A 20,446-nucleotide genomic window follows, 5' to 3' on the forward strand; every position below is an offset into this window, starting at 1 on the left:
TCTAGAATGACTCAAGGACAAAGTAAGGCATTCATAATGCATTTATGTAAAATCAAGCTTTCACTTGCTATAAAATTTAACTGCATTTCCAACCATGTCCCCATGGGAAAACTCAAACCTGAAGTCTCACCTTGGATGCCAGAAGCATCTCTCTCCTTTAAACTGCAAGCCACAAACAATGGGACCACCACCGCTCTCCCTGAGCTGGCCACAGCTGTGTGGGGGAGAGGGAGTTGGCTGACAGATGTGTTCCCAGAGGCATTTCAGTAGGTTGAGCAGGGGTCTCTAGTTTGGGAGCAAGGGCAATTTCCTAGGCACTGACGTGGTAGACAACTGCCATTTTGTTTTGGCCTGTCCAGTATTTATGCTCCCTTTCATCTTCTGAGACAACACCACTGCCTGCACATGGAAGACTGGTTCCAGATCCCCTCTCCTCTCTGTAGTACACAGCCCAGGACACAAGGCCAAAGCTCACTCCTGAGTCCTGGAACCTTGAGAAGGTCAACTGTCACAGGGTACAAACAAGTTTATACCTACCTGGTAGTAAGAGGCAAAAACAGAAGAGCTGCTCTGACCACTGCCCCTTTCTAAGTGTACCTCTAAATTCTTGCCAATTTAAGAGTCCCCAAATAGCCTTTACTACATTGCCTTTAGCCTAAGTTAGCTACAGTTCATTTACGTGGTTTGCCACCAAAACTCAAACTGCCACAATCACAAAGCAGGAAGGATAGAAGGCAGCAGAGACACCAGCAGTCATGAGGAAGGAGTGGGGATCACACCCCATTAGTAACCTTAAAGGCAAACACTGGCAAGTATGACTAAATACGTACAAAAAGAATGTTTATAAGCCAGCTCTGGCCAGGTAGCTCAGTTGGTTACAGCGTCATTGAGGTACATACACTAAGGTTGTGCATTTGATCTCCAATCGGCACACATAAGAAGCAACCGCCCTGGCCAGTTTGGCTCAGCGGTTAGAGCGTCGGCCTGCGGTCCGGAGAGACCCGGGTTCGGTTCCCGCTAAGGGCACGTACCTCGGTTGCAGTTTGTCCCCGGCCCTGGTTGGTCGTGCGGGTGGCAGCCACTCGATGTGTCCCTTCACGTCGATGTTTCTCTCTCTCTCTCCCTTACTCTCTCTCCCTCCCACTCTATCTGTACAAAAAATGGAAAAATATCCTCGGGTGAGGATTAAAAAAAAAAAAAAAAAAAAAAAATAAGCAACCAATGAATGTACAAATTGATGTTTGTCTCTGTCTCTATCTTTTTTAATTAAAAAAAAAAAAAAGAATGTTTACAAGTAAAAAATGATTTGTATTGATTTCCACTTGCTAGAATTTATGAATACTCAAAGTGACAGCTCCGTGGGTAGCAGACATTGAGAGAATGGTGGTGACAGCTGCTGAGCGAACCATTCCTGCTCACGGAGAAAGGAAAGGGAATCATCGCAACCTCACTGCCAGAACACATCCAAAAAGTCCAACAGACCTTGTGGAAGTGCAATCATCTTTCTGTAGCTTTGCAAATGCCCATTTTCTTTTGAGAAGACATTCCCTTAAATGACAGGAGAATGATCCCAGGCGAAAGAGAGGCCTGGAGAAGAGGAGGCAGGCGAGGTCTGGCAACTGCTTTCCCACTTCCCCAGAGGGAAGAGGTGAGGCACATTCTTCAGGGTGTGAGCAGAATCTACCTGACAAATTGACTTTGCCAGAAATACTTTGCAAGTTGGCTATTTCTTCCTTAAAAATTTTATATGAAAAGATGAGCAGACTAAATTTAAAAGAAAACACTTTATATTCCCTGCAGAAACCATGCAACAATTAATAAAAGCAGAACTGAAAGTTTTTATTCTACCAGTGTGAGGCATATTGCGCTCAACACTACCAACATTTGCGCCAGGTAATTCATTGTTGTGGGGCTGTTTTGTACACTATAAGATGCCATCAGCATCCCTGGCCTCTAGCTACTACACGTCGGTAGCACATACACCCAAGCCCCTCCTTGTGAATATAAAAAATGTGTCCCAACACTGACCAACTCTCCAAGGCAAAATCATGCCATTTGCGAACCAGCACACTAGTAGTGTTTTCTACAGATAGCCTTACCTCAACAGAGTAGATTATATCTGTGAAAAGAGAGAAAAGATTCTAATTTTCATGGCCCATTTTTCTCTTTTGAGAGGCTCAGGTATCTTCACCATAATGTGTCTCTCATTTATTCCTTACCCATTTAGTGAAATGTTGTGTCACTTAACGGAAATCCCAGACCCTCCAGTCTCAGTGAAAAGGCACTTAATCCCACCAGTGAGGGCCACACTGAGCAGACAGGAAAACACTACCCCCAAAGCTGTGTATCAGGGACGAATCAGGTTACCATGAAGCCAAAGGAAGTTGAGTAATGTTGATGTAATATTTCAACTGGTTATCATATGAAAACATCTAAAATTGTGCTGTCTAACATAGTAGCCGCTGGCCACATGTGGGTAATGAGCATTTGAAATGTAGCCAATCCAAATTGAGATACGGTCTAAGTGTAAAATATGTGCTGGATTTCCAAGATTTAGTACAAAAAAAAGTAAAATATTTTATTAATATTTTTATATTTATTACTTGTTAAAATGTTTTAGATGTAACAAAATATATTATTAAAATTTAGTTCACCTGATTCTTTTTACTTCTGTTAATGTGGCTACTTGAATACTTTGGAGGCTCACACTATATTTCTAGTAGATAGCACTACTCTAGACCCTTCAGATTCACGATTACCAAAGGAAAAGCTTGGCTTTAAAACCAGAGATTCATGGACACACCAGTGATTACTTTTTCTAAAGCTGCTTCTCCTAATAACTTGCTTCACATCAGTTAGCATCAACTCTCAAATCACTCAATTCTTTATATTAAGATTAAATACAATGTAACGGTCAAGAATTGTGATCCCAATAACTGATTTCTTTCATCCCATCCATCCTGTTACTGCCTACTACATAACAGAAACACAAGCAAATCTGTCTTAGGGAAGATGTATGCAAGAGAGAACAATGCCACATCATCTTTAAGGCTGGCTTCTTCAAAATGGTTTCCGGTAGCTTCTACAGTAAGTACTTCAAAACCTGATTGTCTCAATCGTTTAAAAATTAAAAGGTGACTAGCTATCTTACCAAGTACATACTCATAAAATATATTTAATCAATCTTCATGAAAACCATCAAGAAGTTATCTCATGTAAGAATTACTGGAAATATTTAAGAAGTTATGAGGGGAGGACCCATACATATTTTAACTAGGGTGCCAAAACAATTAAATGGTGAAAGACTAGTCTTTTCAACAAATGGTACTGGGACAAATGGATATCAGTATGCAAAAATATAAAGTAGTAACCCTGCCCTGGCTGGTTTGGCTCAGCGGTTAGAGCACTGGCCCTTGGACCAGAGAGTCCCGGGTTTAGTTCCCGCTAAGGGCGTGTGCCTCGGTTGCAGTTTGTCCCTGGCTCCAGTTGGAATCGTGTGGGTGGCAACCACTCGATGTGTCTCTCTCACCTAATGCTTCTCTCTCTTTCTTCCTCCCTCTCTACCTCCGACTCTATCTCAAGATAAATGCAAAAATGTCGTCAGGTGAGGATTAAAAAATTAATAATAAATTTTAACCCTACCTTGCACATACATAAAACAAAGTAAATCTTCATTACTTTATAGGTTAGGTAATATTTGTTAGATATGACATTAAAAGCATAAGCAATTAAAAAAGATAAACTAACCCTGTCAGGTTTGGCTCAGCAGTTAGAACACTGGCCCACGGACCACAGAGTCTTGGGTTTGATTCCAGTCAAGGGTACGTACCACAATTGTGGTCCGATCCCTGGCCCTGATGGGGGTTGTGCAAGAGTCAACCAATCGATTTTTTTTCTCTTTCTCTCCCTCTCTCCCACTGTATCTGAAAAGCAATGGGAAAAAAATATCTTCAGGTGAGGATTAAAAAAAAAAAAGATAAACTAGACTTATCAAAATTAAGCACTTTTGTGCTTCGAGGGGCATCATCAAGGAAGTAAAGACAGCCCACAGAATGGAGTGCACCCGCAAAGCATACTACAAAAAGAACTCTTACAACTCAGCCACAAAAAATAAATGTAAAAATTTTAAAAGGACTAAAATAGACATTTCTCCAAAAAATATATACAAATGACCAATAACATGAAAGGATGTTCAAACACATCTTTAGTCATTTGGGAAATGGAAATCAAAACCACAATGAGATACCGCAGTCAAGGACGAAGAAATTGGAACCTTTATACGTTGTAGCAAGAGTATAATATGGCACAGCTCTTTTGGAATATCTGGCAGTTCCTAAAAAGTTTGAATTTAAAGTTACCATAGCCCTGGCCAGTTTGGCTCAGCGGTTGGAGCGTCGGCCTGCGGTCCAGAGAGACCCGGGTTCGGTTCCCGCTAAGGGCGTGTACTTCGGTTGCAGTTTGTCCCCGGCCCTGGTTGGTTGTGTGGGTGGCAGCCACTCGATGTGTCCCTTCACATCGATGTTTCTGTCTCTCTCTCCCTTACTCTCTCTCCCTCCCACTCTATCTGAACAAAAAATGGAAAAATATCCTCGGGTGAGGATAAAAAAAAAAAAATTAAAGTTACCATAAAACCCAATTTCACTTCCACGTTTATACCCAAAAGAAGTGAAAACATACAGGGTGGGAAAAAGCAGGTTTACAGTTGCGAGTATACAAAACATAGTTTATTCTTGTATTGTTTATTTATGAATTATTGTATTGTTTACTTGTGTTATTTGTCTTATTTCATATCCTTACTTATAATTTATCTTTTAATAATGTCTTTTTCTATACGAACTATAAACCTGCGTTTGCCCACCCTGTGTATCCCCACCAAACCTTATGCAAAAATATTCATGGCAGCATTATTCATAATAGACATGAAGCAGAAACAATCAAATGTGCACCAACTGATGAATAAAATATGGTATATCCTAGCAATGTAATATTATCCAGCAATAAAAAGAAATAAAGTACTAATCCATGCTACAATATGGATCACCCTTGGAAACATTATGCTAAGTGAAAAATGCCAGTCAGAAAAGATCATGTTATATGATTCCACTTTAGACCAAAATGTTCAGAATAGGCAAATTTATAGTGACAGAGTAAATTAGTGCATGCTTAGGGCTGGGGTAGGGGAAAGAGGAGAGAAAGAGGGATTGGCTATTAATAGATAACAGGGTTTCTTTAAGAAAAATAAAACTGTTCTAATGTGGTGACAGTTACACAACACTATGAACATAAAAAAAAAAAATCATACACTTTAAACATGTAAATTACATGGTATGTGGATCATACCTCAAAAAGCTGTTTTTAAAAAAGCAAAAGCCTACATAACTACATTATTTTAATGTCCACTTTTTACCTTCATAAAGTGTATGCTTCCAAGAAAAAATAGAAATATCTACATTTAGATTTAAACACTCTATACGCATGGTCTCTCTTACAACTAACTGTCCCAGACACATTCACAGTGAAAAGTAGTATGTAATTCTGTAAAAAGAGTCTGTGTAACTGACCAAAGTTTACACAAGGCACTAATTTAGAAGCATGTTCTCAGGTAACAAGAAATATTCCACCTCAGTGACTGGAATAAAAAATTTAGAAAGCAAAATTCCAACTAGTCGTTTATATTTTCACAGAGGCCTGTATTTATTTTACTCCATGTAAAACACAACTAATCATTACCCCAAATAGGGCTATCATAAAATTAGTTTTTAAAAAAACCACAAAATATTTTTCTTTAAATATATATTACTAAGATTATTTTATGTTTATCTACTTCATATTATATTTTTCATATAAATTTGCTCTATCAGAAAAGAAAGGAAAACCTAAACAACTCTAACAAAATTCATGCATGATATGCTCTAAATTGCCATGGCAACCAGATGGGAGTTCTTTCCAGCTGCTATTTCTTTCCAGCAGAGAAAGGAACCCATAAACTTGACATTTGGCAGGGGAAAAAGTCATCTCCTTTATTATCAGCCTCAATGGCAACTGATACAATTTAAGATATTCATTCATTCAGTTAATATTTAACCAAAATGAAAAAAGAAAAAAAAAGGTTGCCAAATGAATTACTTCAGGTAGTATTCTAGGGACATTCACATAAACTCAGACTTCTTTTTATTTCATATATCCACTAAAGCTCACTCTCTTCCTCCCTCCCTCTCTCTTATTCTCCCTTTCTTGGTGGTAACTGTTAGCCTGAGAAATACACAATCTGGCATTTCTACTTAAGGATAGAATCAATCAATATATACTTTCTCTCAAAATAGCTGATCTGAAAAGGACTGCTGTAACATGGGGTACAGCCATGTAGCTAGGGAGGAAAAAGCCATGATTTCATGCATTCCTCTCTAATGAAAAGAGAATTTCCAAACTTTGTGTAAATGAAACCTAAATGTGAAAGGTCTGCTATGGTAGGCAGAATTCTAAAATGAGCCCCACTGATCCTTACCCTGCATAATTAAGTCCCTGTTCTTCTGAGTTTGGGTAGACCCTGTAAATAAATGCCCTATCACTCTCATAACTATTATTATGTTATATGGAAAAAGGGCAGCTATACTAGATGGGCCTGACCTAACCACATGAGCCTTTTAAAAGTAGAGGGTTTTGCCCTGGCCAGTGTGGCTCAATAGTGAGAATGTCAGCCCACAAACCTAAGGACCGTGGGTTCTATTCCTGGTCAAGGGCACAAACCTGGGTTGCAGGTTCCATCCCTGATCCAGTTGGGACACTTGGAGGAGGCAACCAAACAATGTATCTCTTACATTGTTTCTTTCTCTCTCTCCCCCCCTCCATCCTCTTCCCACCTTCCCTTCCACTCTCTCTAAAAATCAATGGAAAAAATATCCTGGGGAGAGGATTAACAAACAAACAAAAAAGTAGAGGGTTTTTTCCACTGGTTACAGAAGTCAGAGGTGTGCTCCAGCTGGACTGGATGAAAGCAAACAATGTGTCTCTAGGGGGTCTCTAGGAGTGGGAGAGGGCCCCAGACAACAGCTAAGTATAGCAAGGATTTAAAATTTTTAAAAATTTATTGATTGATTTTAGAGGAGAGGGGGTAGGGGGAGGGAGAGAGAGAGAGAGAGATACAGACATCAATTTGTTGTTCCACTTATTTATGCATTCATTGGTTGCTTCTTTTGTGTGCCCTGACCGGGGATAGAACCCACAACCTTGGCATACCAGAACCATGTTCTAACCAACTGAGCTATCAGACCAGGGCAGGACAGCAAGGACCTTAATGCAAGAAATTAGTTCTGCCAATAACAGGTGATCTTGGAAGAGGGCTTTGAACCCTCAATGAGAACTGCAGCCTTGGCCATCAGCTTGATTTCAATCCAGTGAATACCTAGTCACACTACACTACACAGTCCTAATTTCAGACCTACACAACTGTGAGTTAATAAATGGGTACTGTTTTAAGCTGCTAAATGTGTGGTATTTGTTAAGCAGCAACAGAAAATAAATACAAATATCAAATTTTCAATAAGCAATACAGTAGTTTATGTTAAATTATCAGATTTTGGCCTCAACAGTGAGATATCGGTGTTTTGTTTTATTTTGTTTTTGTTTGTTTTTTTGGTGGCACGTGCCCTTAGCAGGAACCAAACCCGGGACTCTCTGGTCTGCAGGCCGACGCTCAATGGCTGAGCCAGACTGACCAGGGCTTGTTTTGTTTTAATAATTTAATTGGCCTGAGGATTTAAGAAGATGGGTAACCAGGAATTAGAACCAATTCTCTTTTGGGCATAAGCAGATATAACTTTTTTTTTTTTTTTTAAAGCTTATTCTCCAAATGCCAACAGAATGACACATTTTAGACTTTCCTATTTTCTAAAACTGCATTGTTTTTTTAGAATATGGAACACAGTAAACTAAAAGTTAGTGAAGATGTTAAGTAAGCCAGACCTGCTTCCCAACTATTTTACATGTTAGACAACAAAGGAGCTGACTGCTTAATCTCCTAACAACAAACATATGACATGGCTACATCTTATACTACTGTACTGTTAATATTTTATAAAATATTTATGAGACCTGGCAGAAAATGTTACTACTACTCAAGTGGAGAAAGAAAGACTGACAGAAAAGCTTAAACCATCCCTGGCCAATTTGGTTCTGCAACTAGAGCATCGGTCCTCAGACCGAAAGGTTGCACAGGTTCAATTCCAATCAAGGGCACATACCTGGATTGAAGGTTCCATCCCCGGCCCTGGTCTGGGTCGTGTAGGAGGCAGCCAATTGATGTGTGTCTCTCTCACATCAATGTTTCTCTTTCTCTCTCTTTTTCTCCCTCCCTCCCTTCTACTCTATCTAAAAATCAATGTTAAAATAGCCTCAGGTGAGGATTAAAAAATAAAGTTTAAACCAAAGAGTTCAAAGGCATGTAAAATGACACCCACTGATTCCACAATACTCAGAATACTGTCTATTACATACCAAGAAGTGGACCTGGGCACAAAGGAGCACAGCACTAAGAGATGTAAGGAGAGAAATGCACATAAACACAAAGCCCTAGAAACAAGGTGACCAGAAGCAGAAAGGCCTCAAATTGCCTGGTGTGGCTAGAGACAGGTAAGATATTCAGCAGCAGTCAGCTCACAAAGGAATGATCCACAGTTCCAAGGAGTTTGGACCCTATCCTTAAGGCAAGTGGAAGCCACTGAAATGCAATCGTAGGACTAAAGATTTGCTTTTTGCAAAGAACATATGGAATTGTTGTGCAGAACAAGTAGAAAGGAAGTAAGTCAAAAGCAAGGAAACTAGTGGGAGAAGATAAAATCCTGAACTCAGAACCTGGTAGTTCATTTCCGAGATTTCTGGTAGTGAGAAATTGTCATCATAAATTAGGACAGAGAACAAAGCAGGAGGAGGAAAAAGATTTTCAGAGAAATCTTGTTTCAGAGAAAACTTATTTCTGTTTCAAGCTGATCTAAGTTTGAGGAGCATCTGGGACACCCAGCAGTGCAGAAATACACTGGATTGCTTGATATATAGAATCTATAGCTAAAACATAAAGGTTTGGGCTGCAAATACAAGCAGAGGTGATATGCAAGCACAGCTGTTAGCTAATGCCTTTCGAAGCATGTTTGAGTGCCAAGGAGAAATGATGAATGAAAATGCCAATGGCACAGTCTCATTCAGAGCCAAAGTACAAGGTTATTCAGGCCACCAACAAAATCTAGACTGCTTGCCTGACCGGTGTGGCTCAGTAGGTTGAGCACTAACCCATGCACCAAGAGATCCCTGGTTTGATTCCCAGTCAGGGCACATGTCTGGGTGGTGGGCTTGATGCCCAGTGAAGGAGGCAGCTTATCAATGTTGGGATGTTGGTATTCCTCTCATTGATGTTTCTATCTCTCTCTCTTCCTCTCCCTTCCTCTCTCTCTAAAAATCAATAAAATTTTTTTTTTTTAAATCTAGACTTCTCTGGCCAGTGTGGCTCAGTGATTGAGCGTTCACCAAGAGGTCACCGGTTCAGTTCCCGGTCAGGACACATGTCCAGGTTGTGAGCCAGATCCCTAGTGGGGGGAATGCAGGAGGCGGCCAATCGATGTTGTTTCTCACTGATGTTTCTGTCTCTCCCTCTCCCTTCCTCTCTCTAAAAAACCAATAAAGAAAAAAAAAAAATCTAGACTTGCTGGCTTAAGATGTACAGACAATGACTTATCGATTCATAAATTTCAAATACAGGTTTTAGAGAAATACATGTATAAAAACATCATGTAAACCAACCTTTTACATTAAATGAAATATACATATAATAAGAACTAGAACCCTGGCCAGGTAGTTCAGTTGGTTAGAGCATCGTTCTAATTCACCAAAGTTTCGGGTTCAATCCCTGGTCAGGGCACACACAAAAATCAACCTATGAATACCTAAATAAGTGGAACAACAAACTGATATTTCTTTCTCCCTCTCTCCCTTCTTCTCTCTCTCTCTCTGAAATCAATCAATAATTTTTTTAAAAATGCTTTGGCTATAAAACTTAAAGAATTAGCAAACTAAGGACCTATAAGTGTTTCTATCTAACAGCTCTGTTTGTAGGCCATCCCAAGACGTGGGTGGAGGTTATGCTGCTACAAAGAAAGAACTATTTACTGAGACCTTTATGTTGATGAAACTTACTATGACCACTAATGATTGCCTCATGCTCCTCAGGAAGTAATGCAAAATGCACCACTCTGGACAAGGCTTCTTCTGCAAACTTCCACAAGTTTTAAATCTAAAAGCAACTATAATTACACAATACAATGGCCACTACCCAAATTAATTAAAACTACATAAAACTTAAAAATTCAGTTCTTTAGTCACTCTAGCCTCCTTTCAAGTGCTCAATAGCCACAGACAGCTGGTGGCTGTGGTATGTACAGAACATTTTTATAATCACAGAAAGTTCCATTGGACAGCACTGCTCAGGGCTATATTTTAGCAGCAGAAACATATTCCAGTATATCATTATTTTTAATAAGTAAGATTAACTAAAGAATTTTAAACATTTTTCTATATAACCCACTACTGAAAGTTTTAAAATAAGCTGTAAAATGGCAAATAGGGAGGGTATATCCATTTTAAATTTGGTAGATTATTCTCAACACACCTTACTGGAATTCATCTTAGTGATATACTTACAGAGACAATGTCTGTAAAAAGCAATATACTGGGACCTAAAAGTCCTTCAGTAGGGGCCTTTTGATAACATTATGATAGATTATGGCACAGGTATATAACACGACTCTGTTAAAAATAAAGCAATTAAAATTAAGAAATTTCCTTTATAATAGCATAAAAATAAAATACTTAAAATTAATGCTATGGAAACTAAAAAACATTATTAAAAGAAGTTTAAAAAGACCTAAATAAATAGAAAGACATTCCATATTCGTGTATTGGAGATTAAATACTGTTAAAATGAAAATATACCCCAAAATAACCTACAGAGTCAATTCAATCCCTATCAAAATACCTGTTGGCTTCTTTACAGAAAACAAGCCATTCCTAAAATTCATATGGGAATGTTATATGGCCCAAAATAGACAACACAATCTTGAAACAAAAGGAAATTGGAAAACTCACACTCCCTGACTTCAAAACTTACTACAAAGTTATAGCAATCAAGACCATGTGAGCCCTGGCCAGTGTTGCTAAATGGTTAGAGCATCAATCCAGGCACCGAAAGGTCACAGGTTTGATTCCCAGTCAAGGGCACATACCTGGGTTGCATGTTCAAGCCCTGGCCCCAGTTGGGGTCCATGCAGGAGGCAACCAATGTGTCTCTCTCATACATAGATGTTTCTTTCTCTTTCTCTCTCTCTATTTCTCCCCTACTTCCTCTCTCTAAAATCAATAAAAATGTATTTAATATAGCAAGGCAAAACTACAGTGATGGAAAGACCAATGGTTGCCAGGTGCTAAGGAGTGGGGGAAAGGTACTAACTACAAGGAAATTTTGGGTGCTGATAAAAGGCTACCTCGTGACTGTGGTTGTGGTTACACCATGTATGTATAGTTACAACTCATTGAATTGTATATTTTAAATTGGTGAATTTTTGCTTTATGTAAATTATAACTTAATAAAGCTGACTCAAAAAAAAACATCATAGCCCCAGTGAGTCCTCCCCTGTGAGCTTCTACCATCATACTCCAATTGGTTAAGGTCCAATACTTTTAATTATCAAATCCTGCAAACCCCTCAAGTCATTGACAATAACACATGGAAAACTCAGTCTTGATCTTTGTGGCCTAATTTTAAACCACTCACTACCTTGCAAGGGCAGTACTGAACAGGTGAAAAAACAAAAGCTTTAGAGTTGAACATAAAAAGGGCCTTACCTAAAGTGGAATAGAAATTCAAAACGTGTGGTGGTGCTGAGACTAGCCCCCATGAAACTAAATACTGCAAATTTCTCTTTCATTCACAGATGACACAACACCGTCAGTGCAAGTTTATCTGCCAACTGAAGACTGCCCTGAAACACCAAATCCATCTCTCCAGCAGGGCAAGGGACCAAAGTAATCCACGAGCCTGAGTATCCCACCAATAGAAACTGACATTCTCTCCTTCCTTTGTGTCATGAATTTTATGATTCTACCCTACAGTTCCAAATTCTTCTTGATTACCCAAGTAGGGAAAAGATACCTCATTTATTCAAGAAATATTTACCAAACACTATTTTATTGTTAAAATGCGTAAAATATGGGTCTTCATTCATGGAACCAGGAGTCTAACAGATTAGATCAGAGATACACAAACAATAATATAAAACAAGGCAGAGAGTGGCTCGAAAAATTCTTTAATTAACTCAACACATATTCTAGGTATACAGTTTCTGGCACTGTTATAAGGTGCAGAAAAAAAGTACACAAAAAGACAGAAATGTTCTCTGTGGCTAGCTGAGTTCCAAGAAATGCTTGCTTAGAGAAAGGGACAACTGAGGCTGAACTAGGAGTAAGAAAACATTCTAGCAAGGGAAAGGATTTTTGGAGCAAAAAGAACTGCATGAATGAGCATAAGCACGACAGCAGGAAAGGGCTTGTCCAGTTTTGATGATATACAACATAACCACAGGAAAATACTGGCAGAAATGCCAGGAAAAAAAAGTTTGTGACTAGATTTTTGACACTTTTATTGAAAAATTTAGAGTTTATTTCTGGTAGGATACAAAATGCTGTGCAAAATTTAACTTGTTTTAGAAGCTATGACACAATAGTTCATAAAAGGGACTATATAGCACAATCATATGGAAGCTTTTTCAAAAAAAACAAAAGCCTATAACCATGAAATTCTGACTCTGTAGGTCTGGAATGTGGCTTGGGCACATGTCACTAGGAGACTAATACACACCCATGGTTAAGATTCAAGGCTTTTAGGAGTCATTACCAACTCTAAAAGAAGACATCCAGAAATATGCTAAAGTGTGCTTATGATTCAAATAAGCACACTTTCCTTTGACATAGGCAAAGAAAAGCAGATACAAATTAAAACTTTTAATGCTCCAAAAGATTTCAGTATTAAGATCTCCACTTTAATAAATGTATGTTTCTGAAAAAGTTATTACACTAATCAACGGTCTGTTTCAACTACCTACTTCAAAGACAACAGGAAAGTTAAAATCAAGGAACAAGAAATTCAACAATGTTTAGAAAACAAAGTGAATGAAGGAGATAGCAAGAAGGAAGAACATAAGCAGCTATAATGAAAAGTGTGGCTCAGCAGTTAAAGCGTCAGCCTGAGGTCCAGAGAGACCCGGGTTCAGTGCCTGCTAAGGGCGTGTATCTCGGTTGCAGTTTGTCCCCAGCCCTGGCTGGTCTTGCGCGTGGCAGCCACTCGATGTGTCCCTTTCACGTCGATGTTTCTCTCTCTCTCCCACTCTATCTGAACAAAAAAATGAAAAAAAGTCCTCGGGTGAGAATAAAAAAAAAAGTGGTGGTAGAAACAGACACTAACCAGAAGCTGTCTACCCTGGAACACTAGAGCCTCAGCAGCACAGCCAAAGGCTGGGGAGGTGTGGCTCAGTTGGTTGAGCATTGACCCATGCACCAAGAGATTACCAGTTCAATTCCCAGTCAGGGCACATGCCAGGGTTGCAGGCTCGATCCCCAGTGCAGGGCGTGCAGGAGGTAGACGATCCATCTGTCATCGATGTTTCCTCCCTCCCTTCTTCTCTCTCTCTCCATTTTTCTCTCTCAAATGAATAAAAATAAAAAAATAAAATATCTTCTTAAAATCACACACACACACAAACTAGTAATCTGTGAAGAATATATCATGATGAAGGTCAACTAGCTCCTGTACCCCAGTTCCTTTCAGACATTCCACAGTGCTGGGTGGGTAGCTCACAGAGGAAAAGAGCTCTATGCCTTAGTACCTGTGTACTTAGTGATACTACTTCTACATTTGAGGAGTTATGAGTCAAGAATCCGACTAACGACTCAGTCACAAGCTGGTGGCAAGAACAGGCAAAAACTCCTGACAAGTGTATACTTGATCTAGAGGCATACAAACTAAATAGTCTATTCATTACTACTTATTAGGAAGAATTTTAGAAACTCAAATAATATATTACTTAAATCCTAAAAATTATAATAAGGTTTCATTTAAATGATTAATGTTTTAAAGTCAGCAGACAAAAACAAACAAACAAAAACTAAACACAGCCCTACTCCCAAAATAGGTTGAGTTTAAATGTGGCAACATAATTTATGTTTTATATACTGACTGCTTTATGTGATTTTGTTTCTCCTACTTTCTTGGATCCATATATAGTTTTCACAGTCTAACTTGCAATACCCAACTAAAATAAAAATTCTCAATAGTTTGTTAGTATATAAAACACACCACCAAAAAGCCAAGACTAGAATACCTTTCTAGTATAATCTTAATACATTGTTTTCACTACGATTCACCTTAACCATTTTGTTCATCAAGACATCCAGATTCCCAGCCCTGATTTTGCATTCCTGGATAAGTCTAATTTGTTTCAAAAGATATCTTGAATTGCTGAAAGCATTTTAAAGGAACACTGGAGGAGGAGAAACAGTAATACAACATGTGCCAAATAATAATCTTTTGAAATCGGGGGGAAATAGAGGTAGAAGCTGATCAAATGAATAATAAATCATTAATTTAAAAAAATAATAGCAGTATTTATTTGGTAGTCAGAAAATGAATTTAATGTGAGTGAAATGATTTAATAAAGTGGTTTACTAATCCCACTCATCTTTTGACAAAAACCTGTAAAACATATATTACACAATTGTCTTTGTACTCGTCTTTACAAACATTAGTTTATCCTTTGAGTAAAATTGGGAAAGTACAGAGTTGGTCATTAAAAGTATGGTCTTGAAAGTACACAGACCTGATTTAAATTCTAGTTCCATCAGTCTGAGCCCTGTAGCAGTGAACAAGTTACTTTACTTCTCTCCAGCTATAACAGCCCGCATGCCCTTCCTTGGGTTCATCGAGCATCTCCACCTGCTGAACTCATGTGCAGAAAACCTATATCTTTCTACTGGAATCTGAAACCAAAATAAAATAAAAGCCAAACGCTACTTTTGCCCCAACCACACCTATTTGCTAAGATGACTCCCTTGTTTCCATCTCTGAATCCTGATGCTGCTCCTCCTATGGCTGTCTCCCATATTCATTCCCCTGCCTTAAACGCCATCCTTCATCACCCATCTCTGATGGCATGACCTCCTCCCCATTCAACCGCTTACCAGGGCCAACATACCAAAAGAGAGAAAAGTAGTATTTATTTTTCTTCATATTGCAAAAAATAATATTTGTTCATTACTTAAAATATGTAAATGACAGAACCATAAAGAAATTAATTGTGGGTGGTTACAAAATAGTCACTGGGATGTAAAGCAGAACATAGGGAATATGGTCAATAATATTGCGATAACTATGTACAGTGCCAGGTAGGTACTGAAAATACCAGGGGGACGACTTTTGTAAAGTATATGATTGTCTAACCACTATGCTGTACACACTTGAAAGTAATACAAAATATTGACTATAAACTATAAATAAAAAATAAAACATAAAGTTCTTTTTAAAAAAAAGACCAAATAAGGTACATGGAAACTTCCAATAAATTAGTAAATCTATCATTCCAAATCATGGAAAGAGGTCTAAGAAACCACAGAATTATGTATTATTATACAGTACATATACTATATATGCTGTTAAATACACGCTATTCGTCCTGGATGGTTTGCCTCAGCAGTTAGAGCATCGGCCCTTGGACCAAAGAGTCAAGGGTTCAATTCGGTCAAGGGCGCATACTTCGGTTATAGTTCAGTCCTCAGCCCTGGTCGGGATCATGCAGCAGGTAAGCAACCGATGTGTCTCTCTCACATCGGTGTTTCTTTCTCTTTCTCTCCCCTCCCGCCCCACTCTATCTGAAGATAAATGGGAAAATATCCCCGGGTGAGGATTTTAAAAAATACTCACACACCTTATTCCTATTCTGTATAATACCTCATGTAAATGGCATGCAATAATAAGTTGTACATTAAAAAAAGAAAAAAATTAATTACTTAGAGTCCTAGTGTCCAGAGATAAATCATTGTATGTCCAAGGATTTACTCCCAATTTTACCCAGGTATATTTTAAATAATTTGGGATAATTCTTTTCATGAGCACGTTTTCTCTAAGTATCATTTTCTTTTCTTTTCTTATTTTTTAATCCTGACCTGAGGATATTTTTCCATTGATTAAATTTTATTTGTTTTAGATAGAGTGGAAGGGAGGGAGGGAGAGAGAAACATCAATGTGAGAGAAACACATCAACTGGCTGCCTCCCACACGACCCCAAATGGGGCAAAGAGGTACATGCTCTTGGCCAGCAATCAAACCCATGACTCTTTGGTCTGAGGACCAATGCTCTAACCACTGAGCAACACCAGCCAGGGCTCTAAGTATTCATTTTAATACACAAAGATGACTTCATCATATAGACCTACCAAAATTACCTACCCATTCACTTTGAGTCTTGGGAGAGTGTATATAATACTGTGAAAAACATCTTTAATCACACATCTTTGCCTGTATTTTACAAATTATTTTCTTGAGACACAGTCTGAGGAATAAATTATCAGGTCAAAGATTATACACATATAGCCCAGCTGGTGTGGCTCAGAGGTTGAGAATCGACCCATACACAAAGAGGTCACCAGTTCAATTCCCATTCCAGGGCTTGTGCCCGGGATGTGGGCTCAATCCCCAGTGTGGGGGCGTGCGGGAAGCAGCCAGTGGATGTTTCTCTGTCATCGATGTTTCTCTCTCTCTCTCTCCCTTTCCTCTAAAAATCAATTTTAAAAAAACATAAGCCTTGTTTGGGTGCCTCAGTTGGTTGGAGCATTGTCCTGAACACTAAAAGGTTTCAGGTTCAATCCCCAGTTGTTTCTCTCTCTCTTAAAAAAAAAAAAAAAAAAAAAAAAAAAAAAGCCAATAAGCATATCCTCGGGTGAAGATTGAAAAACCAACATACTGCCAGTTCGCTGTACAAAAATCTGTACAAGTTACACTTTATTAGCAGTTTAATTGCTTAAGATGGGCTCCTGAACACTCTCTACTGGAAACATCTCAACAACAAAGAAAGAATCCTTTCCTCATAATGGTTAAAAACTTTATTAATTCCTTGCCATAAAAACAAATTCACTATAATCAGTTAGGTTTAAAATTTTAAATCTAAAGTAAGAGCTGATCAAACAATAACTAAAGACAACTTAGGCAGAAAATAGTTTTCTTAAGAGCAGAATTTTTGGTAAGTTTAAAAGCTTCTAATTTCTTACCTACTTCAGTATCTATCTGGGTATTGCTAACTCTATAAACACTGTTATCGCACACATTCCTTGTAAGTCTTCCATTATTAGTTACATTTTTTAAAAAGAGCATTCTGGTATAAATACTGAACTGAATTGATATTAACTGAATTTTAAAACATATTTCCAAAAGATATGCACTTGTGTGCAACTATATCCTTTCTGGCCAGCTATTATATAGTTCTGTGTATGTTTCATCATGAACAAGATTGATGTGACCACCTAACCTCATGGAATATTTTGTTGAGACGATAGCAGAACAGGGAAGCTATATTTATCAATTTACTGGTGAAAAAAGCCAGCTCAACTCTAGTTCTTGCTATGAGCCAGACACTATCTAAATGCTTTCAAATGTATTCAAATAATTTTTTAAAACTAATTTTTTTAAAAGACACAAATGGCACAGATGAAATTTTCATTGTTGATGCAATTTTCCTTTATGGAAAATAACCCAAGTGTAGGATAAAGTGTGTGGGTCTACCACAGACATCCCGGGACACCTGACTCAGCCCAGGGCCACTCAGTCCAGAAAGGGTGTTTTCACACCTTAACTCCACCTGCCTAGAATAGGCTCAAAGGCAATAATTCCAAAAAACATCTGTGACTCTCTTTAGTTTAACTAAACAAACAAAGCACAACAACTAATCTTTGCCATAGTGTTCCAGATCTTTCCGTAATATCATCAAAAATGAAAAAGCCTCCTCTGAAAAGGTTCTGAGCATAGGCTCTCTGTCCACATTTCAATAACCCAGGCAGAACACAGAACTGAAGTCTGTTCCTTCAGTGTTCACCTGTTCATCTCTGTTCTCACAGATCTTGACTACAACATTTCCTGCAGTCCCTCTTGCATTTACCTAACTGCATACACATTTTCCTCTCCCACCTACAGGCTTTACCACCTCCACCACACCACCCAATTCCTGGTTCCGTGCTTTGCACACTACAAATTTTCAAAACCCTGTATTCTTAATCTTGCCTATGTTTTAGATAGTTGAGATGAAGAACAAAAGAACTCTAGAAAACTTAGTTCTTTCTAAACAGATATTTAATATTAGCAAATCAGATCCAGCAATATTAATATTTTTAAAAAGTATTCACCATGACCAAGTGGAACTTATCCCAGGGACGCAAGACTGGTACAATATTCACAAATCAATAAATGTGATACATTACATAAACAAAATGAAATATAAAAATGATATGATCATATCAATAGATGTACAAAAATCATTTGACAAAATCCAGCACCCATTTTTGATAAAAACTCTCAGCAAAGGGAAAATAGAGGGAACATACCTCAATATAGTAAAGGCCATATATGACAAACCTACAGCCAACATCATACTCAATGGGCAAAAACTAAAAGTATTTCCTTTAAGAAGAGGACCAAGAAAAAAATGTCCACATTCACCACTCTTATTCAAAATTGTACTGGAAGTCTTAGCCACAGCAATCAGACAAAAAGAAAAAAAAAAAACAAAAGGAATCCAAACAGGAAAGGAAGAAGTAAAATTGTCATTACTCATAGATCACATGATAATGTACACAGAACACCCTAAAGACTCCACCAAAAAACTACTAGATTCAGTAAATTAATTCGACAAAGTAGCAGGACAAAATCAACGTCGAGGAATTGCTGGCATTTTTATACACCAATAATGAACACACAGAAATAAACTAAAAAAAGAAATCCCATTTACCATTGAAACAACAACAAAATTAAGATACCTAGGAATAACCAAGGAGATAAAAGACTTATTCTCAGAAAACTACAGGACATTGAAAAAAGAAACAGGGGAAGATATAAAAAAGTGGAAGCATATACCATGTTTATGGAATGGAAGAATTAACATCATTAAAATGTCCATACTACTCAAAGCAATCTATACATTTAATGCAATCCCTATTGAAATACCAACAGCATATTTCAGAGATGTAGAACAAATACTTCAAAAGTTTGTATGGAACCAAAAAATACCTCAAATAGCCACAGCAATTTTGAAAAAGAAGAACAAAATTGGAGGGAATCACAGATCCAGATATCAGGTTACACTACAAAGCCACTGAAATCAAAACTGTCTGGTATTGGCACAAGAACAGGCATATAGATCAATGGAACAGAACAAAGAACCCAAAAATCGACCCAAGACATTATGCTTAATTAATACTTGACAAAGGTGGCAAAAGCATACAATGGAGTAATGACAGTCTCTTCAATAAATGATGTAGTAAAAAGTGGGCACGTATATGCAAAAAAACAATAAAACTAGACCACCAACTTACACCATACACAAGAATAAACTCAAAATGGACAAAAGACTTAAATGTAACCCGTGAAACCATAAAAATCCTACAAGAAAACGTAGGAAACAAAATCTCAAATATCTCACATAGCACAATTTTCACCAATACATCACCAATAACAAGAGATAAAAAAGAAAAAAAAGTTAATAAATGGGACTGCCTCAAACTATAAAAAGCATCTACAGAACAAAAGAAACCAGCATCAAAAAGATAAGTGAGTCCACTATATGGGAGCACATATTTGCCAATGAATGATACATCAGATAAGGGGTTAATTTCCAAAATATATAGAGTACTAATACAATTCAACAAAGGGAACACAAACAATTCACTAAAAAATGGGTATCAATTAAAAATGGGCAGAGGACCTAAAGAGATATCTTTCCAAACAGGACATACAAATGGCCAAGAGACATATAAAAAATGCTCAACGTCATTTATCATCTGAGAGATGAAAATTAAAACAACCATGAGTTATCACCTCACACCTGCCAGAATGGCTGCCATCAACAAATCATCATCAAACAATAAGTGCTGGTGAGAGTGAGGAAAAAAGGGGAGTCTAGTACACTGCTGGTGGGAATGCAGACTGGTGCAGCCACTATGGAAAACAATATGGTGTTTCCCCAAAAAATTAAAAATGGAACTGCCATTTGACCCAGTGACTACTTCTAGGAATATATCCTAAGAAGCCTGAAACACCAAACAGAAAGAATATATGTAACCCTCTGTTCACAGAAGCACTATTTAAAATAGC

General features: G+C 37.9%; 1 protein-coding gene across 5 annotated transcripts in view; it reads right to left on the reverse strand.

Annotated features, from left to right (window-relative positions):
* The window catches only part of SRPK2 (SRSF protein kinase 2), a 172,236-nt gene that overhangs the window by 103,208 nt on the left and 48,582 nt on the right, over positions 1-20,446 (reverse strand). For 3 of the 5 annotated variants that reach the window (XR_004957412.1, XM_036247617.1, XM_036247612.1), the window contains exon 2: positions 131-214. The exons of 1 other annotated variant lie outside the window; for it this stretch is intronic. Coding sequence is in view for 2 of the 4 variants with exons in the window: in XM_036247617.1 (XP_036103510.1) it covers positions 131-214 (84 nt within the window). In the remaining 2 variants the exon portion in view is untranslated. Of the gene's footprint in view, positions 1-130; positions 215-14,912; positions 15,073-20,446 lie in introns of all 5 variants that reach the window. One more of the 5 variants, XM_036247616.1, reaches the window with a different exon arrangement.

This window comes from Molossus molossus, unplaced genomic scaffold, assembly GCF_014108415.1.
Source record: "Molossus molossus isolate mMolMol1 unplaced genomic scaffold, mMolMol1.p scaffold_m16_p_7, whole genome shotgun sequence".
NCBI classification, from domain to species: domain Eukaryota; kingdom Metazoa; phylum Chordata; class Mammalia; order Chiroptera; family Molossidae; genus Molossus; species Molossus molossus.